At 38.2% G+C, this 24,065-nt stretch overlaps 2 protein-coding genes across 2 annotated transcripts; both read left to right on the forward strand.

The window, feature by feature from the left end:
• Positions 1-7,290: 7,290 nt before the first annotated feature.
• Positions 7,291-8,235, forward strand: LOC308525423 (olfactory receptor 5P76-like; the record flags this gene model as incomplete). Its single annotated transcript, XM_081100246.1, has 1 exon — positions 7,291-8,235. The coding sequence occupies one exon, from the start codon at positions 7,291-7,293 to the stop codon at positions 8,233-8,235; it is 945 nt and encodes a 314-aa protein (XP_080956372.1).
• Positions 8,236-15,591: 7,356 nt separating this feature from the next.
• Positions 15,592-16,560, forward strand: LOC308525424 (olfactory receptor 10T2-like; the record flags this gene model as incomplete). Its single annotated transcript, XM_081100247.1, has 1 exon — positions 15,592-16,560. One exon carries the CDS (start codon positions 15,592-15,594, stop codon positions 16,558-16,560), a length of 969 nt encoding a protein of 322 aa, XP_080956373.1.
• Positions 16,561-24,065: the final 7,505 nt, after the last annotated feature.

Consider the following 24,065-nt stretch of genomic DNA (forward strand, 5'->3'; position numbering starts at 1 on the left):
ACCTAATACAGGAGCACTTAAATATATAAAGCAAATTTTGTCGGACATAAAGGGAGAGATCAACAGTAATAACATCACAGTGGGAGACTTTAATACCGTTGGCATCAGTGAGCATGCCATCCAGACAGGAAAACCAACAAGGAAACAGCAGTCTCAAATGACACATTAGACTAGATGAATTTAATTGACATTTTTAGAACATTTCACACCAAAGCAGCAGAATATACATTCTTTTCCAGTGCACATGGTATATTTTCCAGGATGGAACATATGTTAGGCTACAAAATAAGTTTCAATAAATTTAAGATTAAAATCATATCATGCACCTTCTCCAATCACATTGGTATGAAACTAGAAATCACTTACAAGAAGAAACCTGAAAAGTATTCACACAGGTGGAGGATAAGCAACAAGCCACTACCCAATGGTGGGTTAACAGTGAGATCCAGGAAGAAATAAAGAAATACCTTGAGACAAGTGAAAATGAAACCACAATGACCCAAACATCTATGAGACACAGGCAAAAATAATTCTAAGAAAGAAATTCATAGCAATACAGGTCTACCTCAAGAAAGAAAAAATATTAAATAAACAACCTAAACTTACATTTAAAGGAACTAGAAAAACAACAAACAAGACCCAGATTGAGTAGAGGGAAAGAAATAATAAAAGAATAAAAATAAAAAATTTGAATCTGAAATAACAACAGAAACAAGTTACTGTAATCAAGAGCTACTTTTCTGGATAAAATTGCTAAACCATTTGCCCAGTGGTTCTCAACCTTCTGGCCCTTTAAATACAGTTCCTCATGTTGTGACCCAACCATAAAATTATTTTTGTTGCTACTTCATAACTGTAATGTTGCTACTGTTATGAATTGTAATGTAAATATTTGATATGCAGGATGGTCTTAGGCGACCCCTGTGAAAGGGTTGTTCGACCGCCAAAGGGGTTGAGACCCACAGGTTGAGAAGACTCTTTCTTCAATAACAAGAGAGACAGGGCCCAAATAAATAAAATCAGAAATGACAGAAAAGTGATGACCGACACCACAGAAACAATCTATATAATAAAGAGGTAATATGCAAATTGACCATCGTGCCTCATACAAGATGGCCACCCCCATGTGGTCACAAGATAGCCACCACAAGATGGCCGGCAGGGGAGGGCAGTTGGGGATGGTCAGGCCAGCAGGGGAGGACAGTTAGGGGTGACCTGGCCAGCAGGGGAGGGCAGCTGGGGGGAACCAGGCCTGCAGGGGAGGGCAGTTGGGGGCGACCAGCCCAGCAGGGGAGGGCAGTTGGGGGTGATCGGGCCAGCAGGAGAGGGCAGTTGGGGGCAATTGGGCCTGCAGGGGAGCAGTTAGGTGTATATCAGGCTGGCAGGGGAGTGGTTAGGGGGTGATCAGGTAGGCAGGCAGGCAAGTGGTTGGGAGCCAGCAGTCCCAGATTGTGAGAGGGATGTCCCACTGCTGGTTTAGGCAGGACCGGGCCTAAACCAGCAGTCGGACATCCCCCTAGGGGTCTCAGATTGGAGAGGGTGCAGGCTGGGCTGAGGGATCTCCCCTCCAATGCACGAATTTTGTGCACCAGGCTTCTAGTACAGATTATACAAAAAAATACATTGAACAATGATAGCCCAACAAATTACACAACCTGGAGAAAATGAAGGAAATCCTAGAAATATATAATTATCCAAGGCTGAATCAGGTAGAAAAATAAAATCTGAAAGGACAAATATCAACTAATAATATCAAATCAGTAATTTAAAAATTCCCAACCAACAAAAGACAAAGAAAAGTCCTAAACCAGATGGCTTCACAGGTACATTTTACCAAACATCCAAAGAAGCATTAATACCTATGCTTTTCAAAGTGTTCCAAAAATTGAAGAGGATGGATGGCTCCCAAGCTCATTTTATGAAGCCAGCATTACCTTGATACCAAAATCAGACAAATACATTGTAAAACATGAAAATAATAGGCCAATATCTCTGATGAATATAGAGACAAAAATCCTCAACAAAATATCTGCATATCAAACTACACTACAAGGCCACAGTAGTGAAAACAGCATGATACTGGCATAAAAACAGGCATACATAGCCCTAGCTGGTTTGGCTCAGTGGATAGAGCATCGGCCTGTGGACTGAAGTGTCTCAGGTTCGATTCCAGTCAAGGGCACATGCCTGGGTTGTGGGCTGAACCCCTAGTGGGGGGGGTGGGGGGTGGTGCAGGAGGCAGCCAATCAATGATTCTCTATCATTGTTGATGTTTCTATCTCTCTCTCCCTCTCCCTTCTTCTCTGAAATCAATGAAAATACATTTTTTAAAAAAGGCATTATATATCAATGGAACCGAATATAGAGTCCAGAAATAAACCCATACCTTTATGGTCAATTAATATTTAACAAAAAAAGACAAGAACATATGATGGGGTAAAGACAATCTATTCAATAAATGGTGTTGGGAAAATTGGAGAGATACATGCAGAAAATTGAAACTAGACCACCTCCTTATAGCATAAACAAACATAATCTCAAAATGGGTTAAAAACTTAAATTTAAGTCTCTAAATCATAAATATCCTAGAAGAAAATGTAGGCAGTAAGATCTCAAGAGATTTCTTGTAGCAATATTTTTTCTGATATATCTCCCTGAGCAAGGAAAACAAATAAAAAATAAACAAATGGTACTACATCATACTAGAAAGCTTTTGCAATGCAAAGGAATCCGTCAACAAAATGAAAAGACAACCCACTGAATGGGAGAACATGTTCACCAATGTTACATCTAATAGGGGGTTAATATCCAAAATTTATAAAGAACTTATACAACTCAACATCAAACAATCCAATTAAAAATTTGGCTAAGATACTGAAAACCTATTTGAAGAAATAATGACAGAAAATTTTCCCTACCTGGTGAAACAAATAGATTTACAAGTCCAGGAAGCAAAGAGAGTCCCAAATAAGATGAACCCAAAGAGGCCTACACCAAGACACATCATAATTAAAATGCCAAAGGTTAAAGACAAAGAGATAATCTTAAAAGCAGCAAGAGAAAAGCAGTTAGTTACCTACAAGGGAGTACCCATACAACTGTCAGCTGATTTCTCAACAGAAACTTTGCAAGGCAGAAGGGAGTAGCAAGAAATATTCAAAGTGATGACTAGCAAGGACCTACAACCAAGATTACTCTACCCAGCAAAGCTATCATTTAGAATTGAAGGTCAGATAAAGAGCTTCACAGACAAGAAAAAGCTAAAGGAGTTCATCACCACCAAACCAGTGCTACATGCAATGTTGAAGGGTACTCTTAAGAAGAAGAAAAAGAAGGGGGAAAAAAATCTATATATATAAAAGGCTAATATGTAAATTGTCTGCTCGGGAGTTTGACTGCTTGCTATGAGGTGCACTGACCACCAGGGGGCGGACTGGAACATGGCGGGCAACCAGCGGTGGCGGCAGGGCACTGAGGGAGCTAGGGAAAGAGGAGGCGGGGAGGCCAGGCCTAGGGACCCTACCCTGCATGAACTTCGTGCACCAGGCCTCTAGTAAGATAATAAAATGGCAATACAGGCTGATACATATTAGTCATCATTAATGCTTGTCCAAATAAATACATATTTATCAACAATTGAATATAAAAATCCAAATAAATGAACAAGGAATTTAATGAACAAAACAAACTGATAAATAAAATAGAACCACAGGCATGAAAACATGTAAAGACTGATGAATCTCAGAGGGAAGTGGAGGGGGAGGGGGCGGGAAGAGATTAACCAAAGACCATATGCATATATGCATTGCTTATGGACACAAACAATAGGGTGGTGAAGGCCTGGGGTGGCGTAGGAACTGGGTGGAGGTGGGTAACGGGGGAGAACTGGGGACATCTGTAATACTCTCAACAATAAAGATTTTTTTAAAAGATTAAACAGTTTGCAAACACCAAGATGTTAACCAATAAAAACTAGTGGAAGTAAAAAAAAAAAAAAATGGGGAAAGGAGCAAGATAGACACTTCTCCAAAGAGGATATGCAGGTGGCCAACAAACATATGAAAAGATGCTCAATGTCACTAATCATCAGAGAAATGCAAATTAAAACCACAATGAGATATCACCTCACACTTGTCAGACTGACTATCATCCATAAATGAACAAACGAGTGTTGGTGAGGATGTGGAAAAAAGGGAACCCTCAAGCACTGTTGGTGGGAATGAAGGTTGGTGCAGCCACTGTGGAAAATTGGCAGACCCATTAAGATTACTTGTGTGTGTGTGAAGTGAACTGCTCAATACTCACTTGAGAATGTGATAATGATGCCTGGTGCTTTTGAATTCACATTTGAATCTCCAGAATCTTCAGAGGTTTATCCCCAAAGGCAAACAATAATTAAAACATGCCTACTATATAACATCAGTGAGATTAATTTATTTCTGTAAGATGAATGAATTCCTATGTCAACAGGTAAGATTTGGCTTTTGTGAGGAATCTATGATTGCCATTTATTCTCTAAAGTTGCACTCACAAGGCCTGGTGGAGAAACAAGGCAGATGTAATCCAGCAGTCAGCTACCAAGTAACCTTAGCTGAATGAATCCAAGTTTCTACAGTCTGTTCAGTGGATATAAACAAATATAATTCAGGGTGCCAGGACTCCTCGTTTATCCACCCATAAGACCAGAAATTCACATGATCTTTCCCTCTCTCTAAACTTGACACTCAACCATAATGCTAATTAATTCACTGGCTTTGAGATGCTTTGGAGACTTACTGTTTGTAAATATCCAAAATTTCCATTTATTCATTGTTCTGAATGCTTTAGCTTACAGGCAACCAGAAACTTTTTTTTTTTTTTTTTTTGTATAAGAATGGCTTTAAAGTGCCCATTTAGAGGCCGGGGACCCAAGCCCTGCTCCAATTTCTTGGGCAAGCATCAAGCCCTGTGGCTAGAGTCATCTTGGGCAAGCATGAGGCCCCATTGTTCTCTGCTCAAAGATACACTTGGAACTTGGTATCAGAAGCCTCAAGCCACTCAATTAAAATGATATGATTGTTTTCTTATCTGATAAGTGCCTTTGTAACCCTAGGAGATAAAAAAGGTATAGAAATTATTAATTAAATCAAATATATACTAAAGGTTTAAGGTTACATCTAGGAACCTTTTTGTGTAAATTAATATTCAAGTCCATAAATGTTTAAGAGAATTTGCATATTAAAGTATCCAACAAATTAGACTTGTGAATCTAATATAAAATGTGTTACTTTTAGGCTTATGATTTTAAGTTGAAAATACTTAGATGCTTTCTTAAGTTTATATAAAATACTGGAGTTACCATATTTTTATGTTTAACATATTTTTGAAAATTTTTCAAGTATTATATAAATCAAAATATTGATTAATCACACATTTGGAGCACTGAAAAATAAAAGTGCAATATATTGAACTTTAAGGGCAATATTTTAGAGGAAATTATAATGGTCCCCCTTCAATATGATTCTAAATATTTGCTGGATTGACAAAGAGAATTATGAAACTAGCAGGTTCAACCTAAAAGCTCCAGGGAAAACAAGAGAGTTTCCTACCCAGAATGTTAATATAAATTTTGAAACAAAAGTAGACCCCGAATAATCTTTTATGTGTCAATGCTCTCTCCTCCCTCACTCACTCCCAGTACCGAAAAGCTTACATTGAAAACATACTCCAGCCTTCTGCAAGTGAACTGTGAAACCCATTGCTGTAAGCTGTGGGCAGTTACTGAGGGATTTTCATGATAGTTAACCCTGATTGAATGCGTCAATAAATAATCCTTGGGGCCAATTCAATGCCAGTGGGCCAGGTGCTTTGGGCTACCAGCCGTGGGCAAACTACGGCCCGCGGGCCGGATCCGGCCCATTTGAAATGAATAAAACTATTGAAAAAAAAGACCTTACCCTTTTATGTAATGATGATTACTTTGAATTTATATTAGTTCACACAAACACTCCATCCATGCTTTTGTTCCGGCCCTCCGGTCCAGTTTAAGAACCCATTGTGGCCCTCGAGTCAAAAAGTTTGCCCACCCCTGGAGACAGCTCTGCTTCTCTGCTTTGCTCTTTGCCGGCCAGGGACACATGGGTTTCATTCTTCCGTGGGAAGAGAAAGTTCACTCTCGCAACCAGATACTTTTGACCAAGTCAAGAACATACAGCCAGAAAACTGGGAGGTGAGGTTCAACCTGGCCATGAGCTGGGTGAAGCTGGGTAAGCTTCTGAACTTTTTAGGCTATAATTTCATTCATCTGCTTATTTTGTTGAAAATAAATTTGTTTCATTCTGTAATATTCTATTTATAAAACATTGTTATTTTAGGAAATTATTTTATTTGCTTAAATAAATTTATACAATATTTAGGTTGATTTCAAACTACTCAATATAATAATAGTGTAATTGGAAATGTTAAATATACATAATAAATTTACAATAGGTGTCTTTATTTGTAATCTCAATGTGAAATTTCTATCTATTTCTTCTTTTTCCTATTAAAAATTATAATTCTCCTTTTAAAAAATGATCTTGTTTTACTGATAGAAATTGTACTCTTTCTAATTAACCCTGTACCTCTTTCTCACAGCTGTAAAAAGGGTAATTTGTTACCCACCCATTTCTGAGAGACTCAACTTCATCATGAGTGTTAATTTCATTTACAGTGTAGTTATAAAAGAAATGGACTGGCTTCAAACTGCCTGAGATTCACAACTTGATTCCACCACTTGCTACATAAACTTGCTGTCACTTTACAATGTCAAATCAGTTTCTTCATCTATAAATGTAAGTCCTCAAAATTATTTCATGAAAATTACTATAGAACTATATATCTAAAATTTTCACACTGTGCTCACCATTTAGTAAACTTGCAATAACTGCTAGCTATTAGTCACATCTCCATTATATAATTTACACATTTTTTTATACTGACAATTCCTATTTGCTATTCTTATAAGCCTTATGTTTTTAATGATACATTTAGAGCCATTTAAGAACATTTTACAAATTGAAAATATAAAGAGAAAATGATCTACATTATGGGAATTGGATTCCCTCATGTTTCTGCTAAAAACAATTTTAAAGATATACAAGATTCGCTGCACGTAGCTCTGGACTCTAAAATAAACTCCAAACTTACATGAATAATTATTTTGTTTCTAATAACTCCCATGTGTATTAATGAAAATATAAACCACTGAATTCAAACTTCTTTAACATAATCTTTCATCACTGGTTCCTTTGGTAGCAGCAACATTATCTCATGGATTCCCTGGGGGATGGAAACCACACGGCAGGGACAGGCTTCATTCTACTGGGCTTAACTGATGACCCCATCCTTAAAGTCATCCTCTTCATGATCATCCTGTGTATCTACCTGGTGACTGTATCTGGCAACCTCGGCACAATCATTCTTATCAGAATCTCTCCTCAGCTCCATCATCCTATGTATTTTTTTCTGAGCCACCTGGCTTCTGCAGACATAGCTATTTCAACTTCTATCACACCCAATATGCTTGTAAATTTCCTGGTGGAGAGAAATCCCATTTCCTATCATGGATGTATCACCCAGCTTGGTTCAGGTGCCTTCTTTGGGACAGTGGAGTGCCTCCTTCTGGCTATCATGGCATATGATCGCTTTGTGGCAATTTACAAACCACTGTTTTATTCAACCAAAATGTCCACACAAGTCTGTGTCCAGTTCCTCATAGTGGCTTATGTGGGTGGTTTTCTCAATGCTTCCTCCTTTGCTATTTGCTATTATTTTTTATTCTTCTGTGGACCAAATCGAGTCAATCATTTTTTCTGTGATTTTGCTCCTCTAGTTGAACTGTCCTGTTCTGACAGCAGTATCCCTGCAGTTGTCCCCTCATTTACATCTGGCTCCATCATTGTGTTCACAGTGTTTGTCATAATTGTCTCCTACATGTACATCCTCATCACCATCCTAAAGATGCACTCCAAAGAGGGGCGCCGCAAGGCCTTTTCCACTTGTACTGCCCACCTCACAGCAGTAAGTCTGTACTTTGGGACCCTCACATTCATATATGTGATGCCCAAGTCCAGCTACTCAACTGAACAGAATAAGGTGGTATCTGTATTCTACACAGTGGTGATCCCCATGTTGAACCCCATCATCTACAGCCTCCGGAACAATGACATTAAGGGGGCTCTGAAGAGAGTGCTTCTCAAAAAAATAATTGCTTAGTGAAGCCTGTTATTTTGTGGGATTTGATATAATAATATATCATAAATATAATAATAAAAGGAAACTGCGTGAACAATTATATCCCAACAAATTAGACAACCTGGAGGAAATAGAGAAAATCCTAGAAACATATAATCCTCCAAGGCTGAATCATGTTGAAAATAAAATTTGCACAGACAAATAACTACTAATAAAATGAAATCAGTGATTTAGAAACTCCCAACAGGCAAAATTCCTAAACCAGATGGCTTCACAGGTATATTTTACAAAACATTCAAAGAAGAATTAATATCTATTCTTTTTTTTTAATACACACACACACACTGGTTAAAAAATGGGCAGCAGGCCTGAATGGACATTTCTCCAAAGAAGACATACAGAAGGCCAATAGATATAAGAAAAGATGCTCAAATTACCAATCATCAGAGAAATTAAAATCATAATGAGATATCACCTCACACTTGGGATATATTCCTAGAAGTGGGATCACTGGGTCAATAATGGCTATCATAAAAAATCAACAAATAACAAGTGTATATGAGGACATGGAGAAAAGGGCCCCTTGAGCACTGTTGTTGGGATTCCAAATTGATACAGTTACTATGAAAAATGGTATGGAGGTTCCTCAAGTAATGAAAATAGAACTACCTCATGATCCGGCAATTGTACTTCTGGGTTTTTATCTGAAAAAACTGCAAAACATTAATTTGAAAATATATCTGCACACCTATGTTTACTGCAGCATTATTTACAATAGCCAAGATATAGTGGCAACCTTAGTGTCCATTAACACCAAAGGGATGAAGAAAATGTGTTATATCCATTGAATATGACTTAGCCGTAAAAAATGAAATCTTGCCATTTGTGACAACATGAATGGACCTAGAGCAGTGATGGCGAACCTTTTGAGCTCCGCATGTCAGCATTTTGAAAAACCCTAACTTTGGTGCCGTGTCACATATAGAAATTTTTTGATATTTGCAACCATAGTAAAACAAAGATTTATATTTTTGATATTTACTTTATATATTTAAATGCCATTTAACAAAGAAAAATCAACCAAAATAATGAGTTCGCGTGTCACCTTTTTTTTATCCACACATCTGATGATGGGCACTTGGGCTGTTTCCAGACTTTAGCAGTTCTAAATTGTGCTGCTATGAACATAGAAGTGCATATATTCATACTTATTGGTGTTTCCAGCTTCTTTGGATATATTCCTAAAAGTGGAGTCACTGGTCAAATGGAAGTTCTGTATTTAATTTTTTTGGGAAACTCCACACTATTTTCCATAGTGGTTGTACCAGTCTGCAGTCCCACCAACAGTGTACTACAGTTCCTTTTTCTCCACATGCTCGTCACCACTTGCTGTTTGTTAATTTATTGATGGTAGCCATTCTGGCAGGTATGAGGTAGTACCTCATTGTTGTTTTAATCTCTCTGATGATTAGTGACTTTGAGCATTTTTTCATATGTCTCTTGGCCATCTATGTGTCCTCTTTAGAGAAGTATCTATTCAGGTCCTCTGCCCATTTTTTAATTGGATTATTTGTCTTCCTTTTGTTGAGCTGTATGAGTACTTTATACATTTTGGAAATTAACCCCTTATCAGATGTCTCATTGGCAAATGTTCTCCCATATAGTGGGTTCTCTTTTCATTTTGATGCTGGTTTCTTTTTCTGTGCAGAAATTTTTTAGTTTGATATAGTTCCATTTGTTTATTTTTTTCTTTTATTTCTCTTGCCATAGGTGAAAATTCTGCTATGTGAGATGTCTGAGATTTTTCTACCTATGTTTTCTTCTAAGATTTTTATGGTTTCACAACTTACATTTAAGTCTTTTATCCATTTTTAGTTTACTTTTGTGTATGGTGCAAGCTGGTGGAATAATTTCATTTTTTGTATAATTTTCCCTACATCAATATTGAAGAGATTGCCTTTATGCTTTAAACTTTTCTTGAAATACTAGAAAAAAATTTTGAGTGTAACTACAGTAAATGGAGATGTTGATTACAGCAGATTTTCCTGTTTAGCAAAAAGAAGAGTTTCTTCATGAGAAAGCAGCCACAACAATCATGACTACGTATGTGTTCATATACTTTTCTACTTTTCTTCTGGAAGATTCCCTGGGCAACACCCAGTAGGACAGGCCCTCTCCCTAGCCCTGTATATAAGACAGAAGACCTGTGGGGCATGGCATATTTTCAGAACTATAAAAAAAAAAGTATTGAGTAGGAAATAAAATATACCAGAGGGAATCATCCACATTTCAAAATGTACTTGAACAAGTTGAGTTTCAATTACTTGGTTTGTCTTTTCAGACAAATAAGAACAAACTTCACTGAATAATTATGATACTACATCAGAATAAAACAATGTTTTGTGGACACCACAATGAGTTCTAAGTCCACAGAGGACAATCTTCTTGGTAACTAATGGAGAGGAAGAAGCTCCAAGTGGTGCCAAGGGTAATGGTCTCAGGTGACAAAATTCTCATTGGAATTCATAGGAAACTCGGCTCCAGACATAAGGAATAGAAAAGATTCTACCCTATCATTATAAGGAACTTTGTAATCTCAGACAAAGACTGAGCATATCACAAGGATTCAAAGGGGAAATGGCTTAAAACTCACCCCTAAATAATATTGCAGAAAGAACTGTAGAAAATGGTGCATGAACAATGAGTTCCTTATGTAGATTAATGTTTTGTCTTTTTAAGAGATTGGAAGTGACTTCTCCTTGACATAAAATGGAATTTTATTTTATATTTCTATTTACCATGAACATTGTGCTCCATCTACTAGTAACCAAGTTGCTGTGGGTGTTAATCGACAGTTAAAATGCATTGAAAATACCAAGAGTACAGTTAGACTGGAGATAAATGCTATTGTTTCCCTATTCCTGGCATAATTAGCACACAGACAATAGCAACGTGAGGAGGTTAGAAATCTGCAAACTGAGGATAAAACTGCAAACTCTAGACCAAAGCAAAGTGTGCCAAGAGGGGTCGACTTCACAGAGCTGACTAAGCAGAAGAGCTCATACAGTGTTCCAGGCAACTGTGAGCAGGTAAGTACTGCTGGGCACCCATAGCAAAAGTCTATAAACCATGTGAGGTTTTAGCAAATGGGAATAAAACTAGCAGGTTCTGAGCACTTAATATCCGACAGGTCTGTATGCACAGCACTGTAACCTTGCAAGAAAGTATATGTAGAGCCATGTTACACAGGAGAAAAGTGGTTATCATGGAGATTAAATCACTGTATGTAATTTGTATGTAATAGAAGCAGAGCTTGGATTTGAACACAGGCCCCTCTAATGCTGCTCAATTCCCTATTCCATTACAAAATCATTCCTGGTCTAATCTCAAGGTTAATTAAGTGGCTGCATTGTATAACAAGAATTAAGCAGGGAGGAGAAAAGAAAAACATGTACAAAATCCTGCTGCAATTTCCATATGTCACTCATTATTTAATTGTAAAGTTCACTGTAAAATATAGACAGTTTGATTATTCGTGTCCCCCCCACCTGCGTTTTTCCTTTGACCACTCACTATGATTTCAAAATCATGCATCTGTGGTTTATAAAATAACAAGTATTCCTTTGGCGATGGATCTAATATACCCTCACTGTAAGAACTAAGGAAGTAAGTTTATACATATATATGAACTTAGAAATCCATGTATAATCAGAAAAAATATGAGCCTCATAAACCTCTAATATACATATTGTTAATTTTTCTATCAGAATTCATACTGATAACTCAATAAAACATAGTCCTTTATTTTCCCACCTTGTATCAACTGTGATCTGAAAATATTAAGTGGAAAATTCAATATATATAAAATTCTTAATAAACTGTGGGCCATTCTGAGTTGCATGATGAAGTCTTGCACTGTCCTACTCTGTCCAGTCCAGGATGTGAAGCATACCCACACTGTATATGCGCTACTCCTCACCCCAGTTAGTCACTTACTAGCTGTTTTGGTTATCAATTTGACTGGCACAGTATCATAGTGCTTGTGTTCAAGTAACCCACATATTATTTAATAATGGCCCCAAAGCACAAAATAGTGATGTTAGCAATTTGAATATGCTAAAGAGAAGTCATAAAGCACCTCCTTTATATGAAAAAGTATGTATGTAGAGGAAAAAAACACAATATATACAGGCTTGAGTATTATCCGCAGTTTCAGGCATCCACTAGGGATCTTGGTTCATAATCCCATGGATAAAGAAAGACTACTGTAGCTTCTCTTAAAATTGTAGAAAAGCTGACTCAAAGCTGATGTTCATTCTGATTGGGTTGAAAGAAAGCTGAATGCACTTTTCCAAACACTTGGTGATAAATAGTCCCCATTGCTCCACCTTCGAACATTGCTCCATGCCCTGAGGTTAAGTGTAGCTGCCAGAAAAACCCTCCAGTTCAGTCTGGTGGGGAATGATGAATGGCATGATGGTCCCAGGGGGTCCCCAGGCTGACCATGGTTTTGATGTGTCTTCTGGAAGGTAGATTGGTTTACAGTGTCCACTGTTCAGGGTTCTGATGTGGTGACTGGACAAAAGAGTCTGCAAGGTGGCGTAGTATCAAGAAGCAGCCTCAAGTTCCTGTAGGTCTCCACTGATATCTCAAAGAAATCAGGCATACTAAGTCCCTAGATCTCTCGGCAAGGGTGGGGCATGACTGAACTGAATAACAGGGTTGTCAGGGAAAGAAATCAATTACTGACCCTTTCAGTCAACAGAAGTGTATATTCCAATGAGGGTGAATTTATCACAAAATGCTGGGCCAGAAAACATCTCCCTCAAACTCTGTCCCTCAGAAGCAATGGGAATGATGCCATATTAACATATTCACAATCACTTGTTCGCTTGAGCATTATGAGGAAAGTCGTATTTATTATCAGTACAAATGAAAAAAGGAAGTAACAGAAGCACAGTGAGAGTTTCTAAACATGCCGATTTCTCCTGAAGTTTTTCTTTTCTCTTCTTTGAAAGATTAGCCTTGTAATGAGAATATATAACTCTCAAGAAGACTGCCCTGGTGATCCCAATATGCTCCTTAGTGTAAGAGCAATTATGGCAACCAGGTAACATTTTATGCTACAGGAAATGTAGCTTATTGTTTAGATCAGAAAATACTAGTTTTGTTTGCTTTGTTCCAAGTATACCACTCTGAGAGTTTACACATTATTCATTAAATTAGTATGTATTAAATGTCAATATGTAGTTATCATATTGCTAGGTGATGTGACTATATCTTAATGGGTATTGAAATGTATTGAAGGAGACAGCTAACAACCTCTAGCACCTGTCCAAATTAGGTAAAGGCTAAAGAGAGAAAACAACAGAGTTGGGAAGAATTAGTCAGTGCGCCTAAGAAAAAACCCAGTGAGGCTTCCTGGGGAAGATGACACCCCATTTATTTGTTGAACTCTCATGACACAAATGCTTGTATTTACCAGGTTATGCTGCAAGTACGTGGACAAACTGGTAAAATAGCCTTCTACTTTGACTAGTAAAGAAGTCAGACGCTAAAAATGTCATCATAATGCAATCAAATGTGAACACAGAATTTATCAACAAACTTTATCACCTTCACAAAATAAGTTTCTAAGCCATGGTTTCCTTATCTCAGGCATGGGCACAATAGTACTATTTCTCTCACAGGGTGTTTAAGATGACACATGAGACAGGTGTTCTGGATACACTGATTGTCTTCATATCCCCTGAACAGGTCAAGCTCATTCCCACTGTGAGATCTTTGCACTAGCTATTTCTTGTGTGTTGTTTCCCCCGTAGGTCTTTCAAAGGTGGGCTGCTTACTGCATTTCAATCACAAAGTAAGGGTAGGTTCCTTAGAAAGGGCTTTCCTGATTCTACAGTTCAAAATAGCCATTCAGTCCCTCACTGTCATATAACTTTCATTTAATTCTCTTGATGGCATTTTTCTCTATCTGAGATAGGAGAGGTTATATGTCTTATCCCATGTTACATTTCCCACACATGTGATTGACTAACACACCATAGACATTAAATAAATATTTGTGGAATTAATGCACTGGCTTTGGGTAGTTAATTAAGTAATCTGTACCCAAGTGTCAATTTCTGTAACATCAGGTTTGAAATGCTTATTATGCAGAGTTTCTGGGAGAAATTTAGCGAGAACATTCTATCAAACACACAGTATATTGACAAGCACATGTCAGATATTGAGTAAACACTGGTTACCTGACATGCCTCTTTGTGTAAACTTTGCCCAGTAATTCATAAAGAACACACTAACTTTTCAGCTAAAGGTATATTTTCTTTAAGCTCTGTAGATCTTACAAAATACTTCCCAGTGTGTCTCTACCATTCTTTCCTCAACCGTTAACTCCATGCCCATGTCCTCTCACTGTTTCCTTTCCTTCCTTGACAATAGTGACTGAAACCAAACCACATCTTGTTTGGAAAATCCCTGTCCTTCGTGCTGTCATCTCACTCACAGCAGAATGGATGAATTCATGAAAATGACCAGAGGAACTTAAGCTCTAATAAGAGCTGCACTACAAAGCAGCCCTTTCCACTAATATATCAGATAGAAAATATCCTGGCAATTCTCCTGAGAGTTCAAGAATTAATCCTGATATCATGAACACAAATGAGCCATCTAGGGTGGGGATGGTCTCTCCATACCATTTTGCCTTCAAGATCTGCATGAATTGGAAACAGTTATTGAACATCTCCAGCCTTAAATTATTGTCATGGAGAGAAAACCAGTACAAACTTCAACAGTAAATTCATGTATTAGGTCTGTTCATGATGGCCTCCTTGTTAGCCAAGCAGCCACTGCCTCCTGGGGAGCACCTCTGAGGGTAGCATTACTTTCCAAGAACATTTGGAAGCCATTCAAAAATATTTCCTTACTTCTTAAACTTGCATTGAGTCAACATTGTCAGGCACTTCTGTGTGCCAGACTATCATATCACATGCAAACATTTTACACCTGCTACCCCTCTTGTAGGTAGAAAAACAAGTATTTTTCATCTTTCCCTCTTTTGTGCAGATTTTGACTGCAGAGGAGATAAAAGGAGAGATAAATGAGGGGGTTCCCAGGAAAAATTCAGGCATACTTTATGACATTTATACAGAATCTCCTACGAGAATCTTTCTCATCAGTCCGAGTCCTGACCTTGAATTCAGCAAGGAGTATTTAATTCCCATTTCTCAGGATCTCTCATTGAGAGATGTCTTGCCTTTGCCCAGGGATCCTTGATTAAAGTCCAGATGATATCAGTGCTCTTTATGATCTCATCAGAGTCTTGACTCAAGAATATCTGCCTCTGTGGGAGAAAGTTACTGAGCCTCCTAGATGATGGGCAATCGAACCACAGTGAGCACATTCGTCCTGCGGGGGTTTTCCAGTCTCCCAGACCTGCAGGATCTCCTCTTTGTGCTGATCTTCTTCTCCCACGTGACTATCCTTGCTGCAAATGTGTCCGTAATGGTGGCCATCAAGCTCAGTCACAACCTTCACACCCCCATGTACTTTTTCCTCTCTGGCCTGTCCTTTTCAGAAACCTGTACCACCATGGTCATCCTCCCCCGAATGCTGGTGGACCTGCTCTCAGACAGCAAGACCATCTCTCTTCCTGAGTGCGCCACACAGATGTTCTTCTTCTTTGGCTTAGCGGGCAATAACTGCTTCATCATGGCCGCCATGTCCTATGACCGTTACACTGCCATTCACAGCCCACTGCACTACCCCATCCTCATGACCCACAGGATCTGCTTGCAGCTCATGATGGCCTCTTCTGTCACTGGGATTGTGGTGTCGTTGTGCATTGTCCTCATAGTATTCAACCTGTCTTTTTGTGACGCCAGCACCATCCAGCACTTTTTTTGTGACATCGCACCTGTGGTCTCCCTTGCCTGTGATTACACGTTTTTTCAGAAAACGATCCTTCTTGCATTCACTGCCTCTGTGTTGGTGGGCAGCTTCATTTTAATTATGATTTCCTATGTCTTCATTGTGTCCACCGTTGTGAAGATGCCTTCTGCAAAGGGGAGGTATAAGGCCTTTTATACTTGCTCCTCTCACCTCACCGTAGTGTGCATACACTATGGATTTGCTGGCTTTGTCTATTTGAGACCCAAGGACAGTGATTCATTTCGTGAAGATATGCTAATGGCAGTGACATATACAGTGCTGACTCCTCTGCTTAATCCCATAGTTTACAGTCTAAGAAATAAAGAAATGCAGATAGCTCTAAGGAAAGTACTAGACAATGTCTGCAGGTTTTTCTCACAGATGGTAAGTAAAAGAATGCTGAACACTTCTTAAAACATTTACAGAGCACTGATAAATAAAAATGGAGAAAGTAGAGTACCTTTAAATAAATATCAGCACTTTATGTACAAAGCAATTAAAGTGTGTTCTAATTGCCTGATATGCCCCAATCTTATTCCTTTCCTACTATAAACAGGATGTAGTTTTTAAATACTATAAAATGTTATTATACATATATGTATATATGTACATATATATGCATATACACATGCACATATGTATATAGCAAAAATAACTAAGATGCTTTTGAACACTGTATTTTCATAATTTTGGTTGCCTTTGGAGGAGGAGGAAAATTATTCTAAAAAGAAAAAGAAGAATGAAAGAGGTGGACACAGACTGAGAGAGAAAGAAGGAAAGATCACTAATTCACTGGAAGAAGGAGAAAGCAGAAACACAAATTTAGAGTTGCAATGAGTGAAAGACCACAATACAGAGAAATTTCAAAGAATTTTAAGAAATCATTTTTTTCAACTCTATTCAAAGAAAATTAGAAACTAGATGGGAATGGATGAATATCTGGAAATATAAACTAGTGAAAGTTACTGCAAAAGAAACAGGCATTTCTAACATAACAAATTCCAAGAAAAATATAGGTCAGCCTGCCAAAGAGCTGACAAAGGAGTAGGCTATATGGTTTCATAATTAGCTTCTTCAAGACCTCAAAAGGCAATAATTGAAATGCTATTTAAGTTAGAGCATAGGTAAAGACAAACAGCTTCTAATTTATGAAAACCACAGAGGTGAAAGGTGCCGTATACAATTGAATCTATTTGAGCGATTGTAGTCAAGTTCACATATGGATTGTGGAAGATAGTGGAGGCTGTAAGGAGGTCTAGGCATTTTGAGATCACATTGTCTAATGGTAACATCCACACTGTGACGTTACCATGACCGAGGTGTTGAAATGGTTAAAGGATCAAGAAGCCAGTGGCACAGTCTTTAACAAATGAGGAAAAGAAACTGGGTGGTCAGTAAAGGACTCTGAAACAATAGAATGTTGTTTCATAGCTGGATAACACTGGTGCTAGTGAGTAAACTGTTTTGCCATGAACACTGCAAACCAATGATTTAGAAATGTGTAAGGAGCTAGGAGAATGTCAACACAATAGTGTCTTAGGAGAGGGGAGTAGGCAACTTCTCTTCAACAGAGCTGAGAAGCATATGTACCCTTCCCAGGCAATCAGGTTCAGTTAAAAAAAAGAGATAGAGAATGTACTCTGTGGAAAGTTGATGAGTGGAAGAGAGAAGATTCCAAAGTGAAAGTAGGACATATTAGGAGAAACCCCAGCAAAGAAGGAAGATTCCAAAGACAAGAAGTACAGCATTGTGCGGAGGTGAATCTAGGTGAGGACATCTGCCGCAGGGCTTGCAACTAAGATTTTTATCAGCTTCATTGATTACAGTGGTCAGATGCCGGGGTCCAACCCCAACGGGTCCAGGGGTCCCCAAAGGTGTGGACGGAGTCGGCAAAGAAGGAATGACACGGAGACAGCGTTCAGTTGATCAGCAGCCTAGCCAGGATCTCTAGCCAGGATCTCCAGCCAAGTTCTGGTCTGGATCTCCAGAGAGGTTCTGCTTAGGATCTCCAGCCAGGTTCTGTGTCCATGTTCTCTTGCTAGGTTCTCCAGGTTCTCCAGCCAGGTTCTGTAGCCAAGTTCCCTCGCTAGGTTCTCCAGCCAGGTTCTGTCCAGGTTCTCCAGCCAGGTTCTGTCCAGGTTCTCCAGCCAGGTTCAGTCACCAGGTTCTAGTCAGGTTCTCTTGCCAATTTCTGTAGTCAGGTTCAGTCCAGGATCTTTTGCCATGTTCTCTCGCTAGGTTCTGTCTCTAGGTTCTGAGGTCAGTTTCTGTCCAGGATCTTTTGCCATGTTCTCTCCAGCGAAGTTCTTCTGTCTCTAGAGAACGTTCTGTATAGGTTCTGTGCCTCGGTTCTGTCTCTCTCTCTGTCTCTTGCTGTCTTGTTACATCTGTATTTATACCAGTTGATTCAATCCTATCAATCTCTATTACAAAGGTTAGGGCGTTTCTTATCTCCATTCCAGGGAGTAAAGATTATGTAGCTTAAGCATGATTGTTCATAGTTAAAGTGATTAATTACCCGCCTGGCACTTAGTTAAGAGGTTTTATTCCCTCCCTAACTTCAGGGGAAAATCCCTACCTGGGGAAACAACCTTTCTCAGAGACCTTGGTTAAAACACATAGTGCCTAGAAGGTGAGCAAACATATTAAGAACAGTATGCCATATATGCCAGGTCCCTTGAAACAGCAAGGATGGACCGGCTCCCGGCAGTCAGAACCTACTGAGTCTCCAGGTCCCATTTTTTTGTTTAACATTGGATTAAAATTTGACTAGAGGTTCTCTGACCATCCATTCCACAATCTTCACCATTCCATTTTCACAAATATCCCCTGCATAGTGTGAAATTCTCTACCTCCTCATATAATTATCATAAGCTGTTTCATTTCATTAATTAAATCAAAATTGTGACCAAATGGGATTTATCTCTGGGATACATGGTTAGTTTAACATATGCAAATCACTACATGTGATATACCACATTAACAGAATGAAAGATAAAAACCACATGATCATGGTATATGTACACAATGGAATATTGTCCAGCCATTAAGAAAGATCAAAATCTTGTCATTTGTGACAACATGGATATTTCTGGAGACATTATACTAAGGGAAATAAGCCAGACACAGAAATATACTGTAGGATCTCACTTATATGTGGAATCTAAGACAGTCAAATTCATAGAAGCAGAGAGTAGAATAGTGGTTACCAGGGTTAGGGAGGTAAGGGGTACAGGGAGATGTTGGTCAAAGGGTACAAAGTTGCTATTTTGTAGGATGATTAAGTTCTAGAGAGCTAATGTACAGCATGATAACTGTAGTTAACAATGTTGTATTTTATACTGGATATTTGCTAAGAAAATAAATTTCAGGTGTTCTCACAATACCACCTCCCTCAAAAAAAGGTAGCTGTGAAAAGAGATGGGCCCTAGCCCATTTGGCTCAATGGATAGAGCGTTGGCCTGTGAACTGAAAGGTCCCAGGTTCAATTCCAGTCAAGGGCACATGCCCAGGTTGTGGGCTCAATCCCCAGTGGGGGACTTGAAAGAGGCAGCCAATCCATGATTCTCTCTCATCACTGATGTTTCTATCTCTCTCTCTCCCTCTTCCTTCCTCTCTGAAATCAATAAAAAGAAAAGATATGGATATGTTAATTAGGGTGACTATATTAATCACTTCACTATATACATGTATGTCAAAACATCAACTTGTATGCCTTAAATATATACAGTTTTTGTTAAAAATAAAACATTAATTTTTAAATTTTTTTTAAAAAAATATGGCAACTAGCACTTTATTCATGCCAGCTGAATGGGAACCATTTTTAAAGAAACATTCCTTTGATTATTTTTAACTTCTTGAAAGAAAAGCACATGATATACTCAATTTTGTTTCCTCAGTTAATAACCTAGTGCTAAGAATAAAGGAGACACTAAATAAATATTCATTGAATTAGAGTTAATATTTAACACAAAGATATTTGTTAAATGCTTGTTCTGTACCAGACACAGTACTTTGGTTAAGGATCATTAGTTCAACCTCCCACATCACTAATTTCACCCACCCACCGAAGTTTCTGCAACTGCATTTCCAGCTCTCAGTGACCACTTCATTCCTATTTTCCTCTATATCTCCATTTAAATGTCATTTCCCCAGTAAACCTTCCTTATGCCTCAAAAATAAAAGCATTTGCCAAATGATTTCATGAGGAATAGAGATTGAGCAAAAAGATACAGCCTAAGGCTTTTGGCAGTGTGGTAGGTGAGTACATAGAAGTCTGAGGTCAAAGAAGCCAAGGCAGCTAAGACTTATGAGGCCAAGATCCTGGAAAAGAATAAAACTGTAGCGATATGAGCCTGAAATTCCATGTGTAATTTCTCATTAAGTTACACATGGGCTGGTGAGATATCAAAATGCCGGAGGAAATCAGCCTGTGGGAGGCTGAAGATCTTAGCAGAGACTTGGGGCATTTTCCGGTTCTGGTTTGATAGAGTTTGTTAGATAGGCCATTTGAGGTAAAGGGGACCCATAATACCCTAGGCTTTTATTTGAGAGTCGTGAGGGACTACAGCCTTGGAGTAATCACTATATCCTAGAAATAAGGTCAAATAACACACAAAGAAATGGGAAGATATGCCGTGTTCAATGATTGGAAGAATTAACATTGCTAAAGTGGCCATATTACATAACTGATATACACATTTGATGCAATCCCCATTAATGTTATTTTTCAGACTTAGAACAAAAATCTTCAAATTTGTATGGAACCATAGAAGTCCTCAAATAGTCAAAGGAAAGCTGAGGGGGGGGGGGGGAAGGTGGAGGTATCACACTCCTTGACTTCAAATTATTCTACAAAGCTACAATAATCAAAACAGTATGATTGACAGAAAAACAGTCACACAGACCAATGAAACAGAATTGAGAGCCCAGACGTAATGAATTTTCAACAAAGGAGCCAAAAACATACAATGGAGAAAGGAAAGCCTCTTCAATAAACAGTGCTGAAATTATTGGAAAGCCACATGCAAAAGAATGAAACTAGACTATCTGACACTATATAGCAAAAGAAATCATCAAGAAAACAAAATGACAACTAACCAAATGGGAGAAGATATTTGCAATTGGTACTTCTGATAAAGGGCTAATATCCAAAATATATAAAAAACTCATACAACTTAACAACAATAATGGGATACTACCTCACACCTGTTAGAATGACCATTATCAGTAATACAAGAATTAATAAGTGTTGAAAAGGATGTGGGAAAAAGGAATCCTTGTACTCTGCTAGTGGGAATGTAAATTGGACTAAATTATATTATCCTGGTGAGCACTTTCAGAGAACCCTTAAATATGTTTTGCACTTATCATGTCCTCAATTATATAGTTACTGCTGTAAATACTTGCTTACAATCTTTTTTGTTTGTTTGTTGTGCCTGTGTATGTGTTACATGGCATTGAGTTGGCTCTGACTTTGTTTTAATGATTTAAAATTTTCTATTGGGTAATTTTTAAAATTAAAATTATTGAGGTAAAACTGGTTAATAATATATAAGTTTCAGGTGCACAGCATTAGAATTCCATATCTGTATACTCCATTGTGTGCTCACCACCCAAAGCCTAGCTTCCTTTTGTTAACTTTGTTGCCTACTGTCCTTCACCTTCCATGAGGGAGGAATCATGTCTGCCTTGTTCAACACTTAATTCTTAGAGTACTGCAGAGTGCCTAGTTCATAGCAGTACTAAACAAATGAATGACTGAGTGAATAAATGACCTACTTTTTTAAAAGTTTGTTTTATTGTGGTAAGAACACTCAGCATTAGCTTATGTTTTTAAGTACGTATACACAATACAGTGCTGTTAACTATAGGTACAGGGTTCTGCAGCGGATCTCTAGAACTTCCTCATCCTACTTAATTAAACTTTATGTATATTGATTAGCAACTCCCCATATCACTCTAACCCCAGCCCCTGGCTACCTTCATTCCATTCTTAAGTCTATGAATTTAACTATTGTAGAATCATATTAGTCCTGGTACTGGCTTATTTCACTTAGCATAATATCCTCTAGGTCTATCCGTGTTGTTGCATATTGCAAAATTTCCTTCTTTTTTAAGACTAATATTCCAATGTATGTATATACCAAATTTTCTTTATCCATTTATCTGTCAATGGACATTTAGATAACTTTCATATCTTGGCTCTTGTGAATAGTGATGCCATGAACATGGGAGTGCTAATATCTCTTTGAGGTACTGATTTAATTCTTTTAGAGAAAAATACACAGGTGAAATTACTGAAACATATGGTAGCTGTTTTTAACTACTTGAGGAACCTCTATACCAGTGATGGTGAAGCTATGACACGCGTGTCAGAGGTGACATGCGAACTCATTTTTTTGGTTGATGTTTCTTTGTTAAATGGCATTTAATATATAAAATCAATATTAAAAATATAAGTCTTTGTTTTACTATGGTTGCAAATATCAAAAAATTTCTATATGTGACACGGCACCAGAGTTAAGTTAGGGTTTTTCAAAATGCTGACATGCCGAGTTCAAAAGGTTCGCCATCACTGCTCTATACTGTTTTCCAAAGCAGCGGTAGGATTGTGCATTCCCAGCAACAATGTACAAGAGTTTCCCTTTTCTCCATATCCTCACCTACACTTATCTCCTGTTTCTTTGAAAACAGCCATCCTGACAAGTGTGAGGTGGTATCTCACTGTAGTTTTGATTTGCATTTATTTCATGATTAGTGATGTTGAGCATATTTTCAGTGCCTGTTGGCCATTTTTATGTCTTCTTTGGAGAAGTGTCTAGTAATATGTTTAGTCCATTTTTTAACTGAGTTGTATATTTTGGAAATTAACCCCTTATTAGATATATTTTCTCCAATTTTGTAGTTGCCTATTCACTCGGTTGATTGTTTCCATTGCTGCACTGAGGCTTTTTAGTTTGATGTATTCTCACTTCTCTGTTTTTGTTTTTGTTGCCTATGCTTTTGATGTCATATCAGAGAAATTATTGCCAAGACCAACGGCATGAAGCTTTCCCCATATGTTTTAATCTTGGGATTTTTTTCTTACAGTTTTAGGTCTTACATTTAAGTCTTTAATCCATTTTGAGTTGATTTTTGTGGCAAAGTATAAGATAAGGTGAGTGGCAGTTAGGGCACATGCCCGGGTTGTGGGCTCAATTGCCAGTAGGCGGTGTGAAGGAGGCAGCTGCTCAATGATGTTTCTCTCTCATTGATGTTTCTATCCCTCTATTCCTCTCCCTTCCTTTCTCTCTCCAAAAATCAATGAAATCATATATTTTTTAAAACTACATGCAAGTTGATGATAATCAGCAAAATAAGCCGAAGCAGACCTGAAAGTGTCTGGAGACAGTTCCAGTCTCCACAACAAAGGGCCTCGTGCTTTAAGAGCTGTGCAGCAGTGCAGAGAAGGGTTTGGGACCATGCACGTTGTATGGCTAATTTTAAATTGGTCAGGAGAAACCTCTCTGTGGAGGGGCATTTCCAATAAAGCATAAGCGATACCAACCAACCAACCATGCTAAGGCAGAGGGAAGAACATTCTGCAAGCAACCAGTGCAAGGGCCCTGAGAAGTGATGGCTTTGTGCATCTGAAGAAAAGCAAACCAATGTGGATGGATAGAGCAAAAGGAGATTAAGTCAAGAGCTAGGAAGAAGCCATGATGGGAGTATTCTAAGTGCAATGGGAAGACAATGCAAAGTTGTAAACAATGACACAATCTAAATTATATAAAATAACTCTGGCTTTTTACTCTAAGGGGACAAAATTGTAGAGAAGTAAGAGAATTAACAGAAAGATCTGTTAGAATGTTGTAGAGTTTAATCCTGCAGTATGGTGCTGGCTTGCATGGCAGTAATAAAGGTTGAGAATAGTGGAC

This window comes from Myotis nattereri (genome assembly GCF_964212035.1).
Source record: "Myotis nattereri genome assembly, chromosome: 9".
Classification (NCBI taxonomy): Eukaryota; Metazoa; Chordata; class Mammalia; order Chiroptera; family Vespertilionidae; genus Myotis; species Myotis nattereri.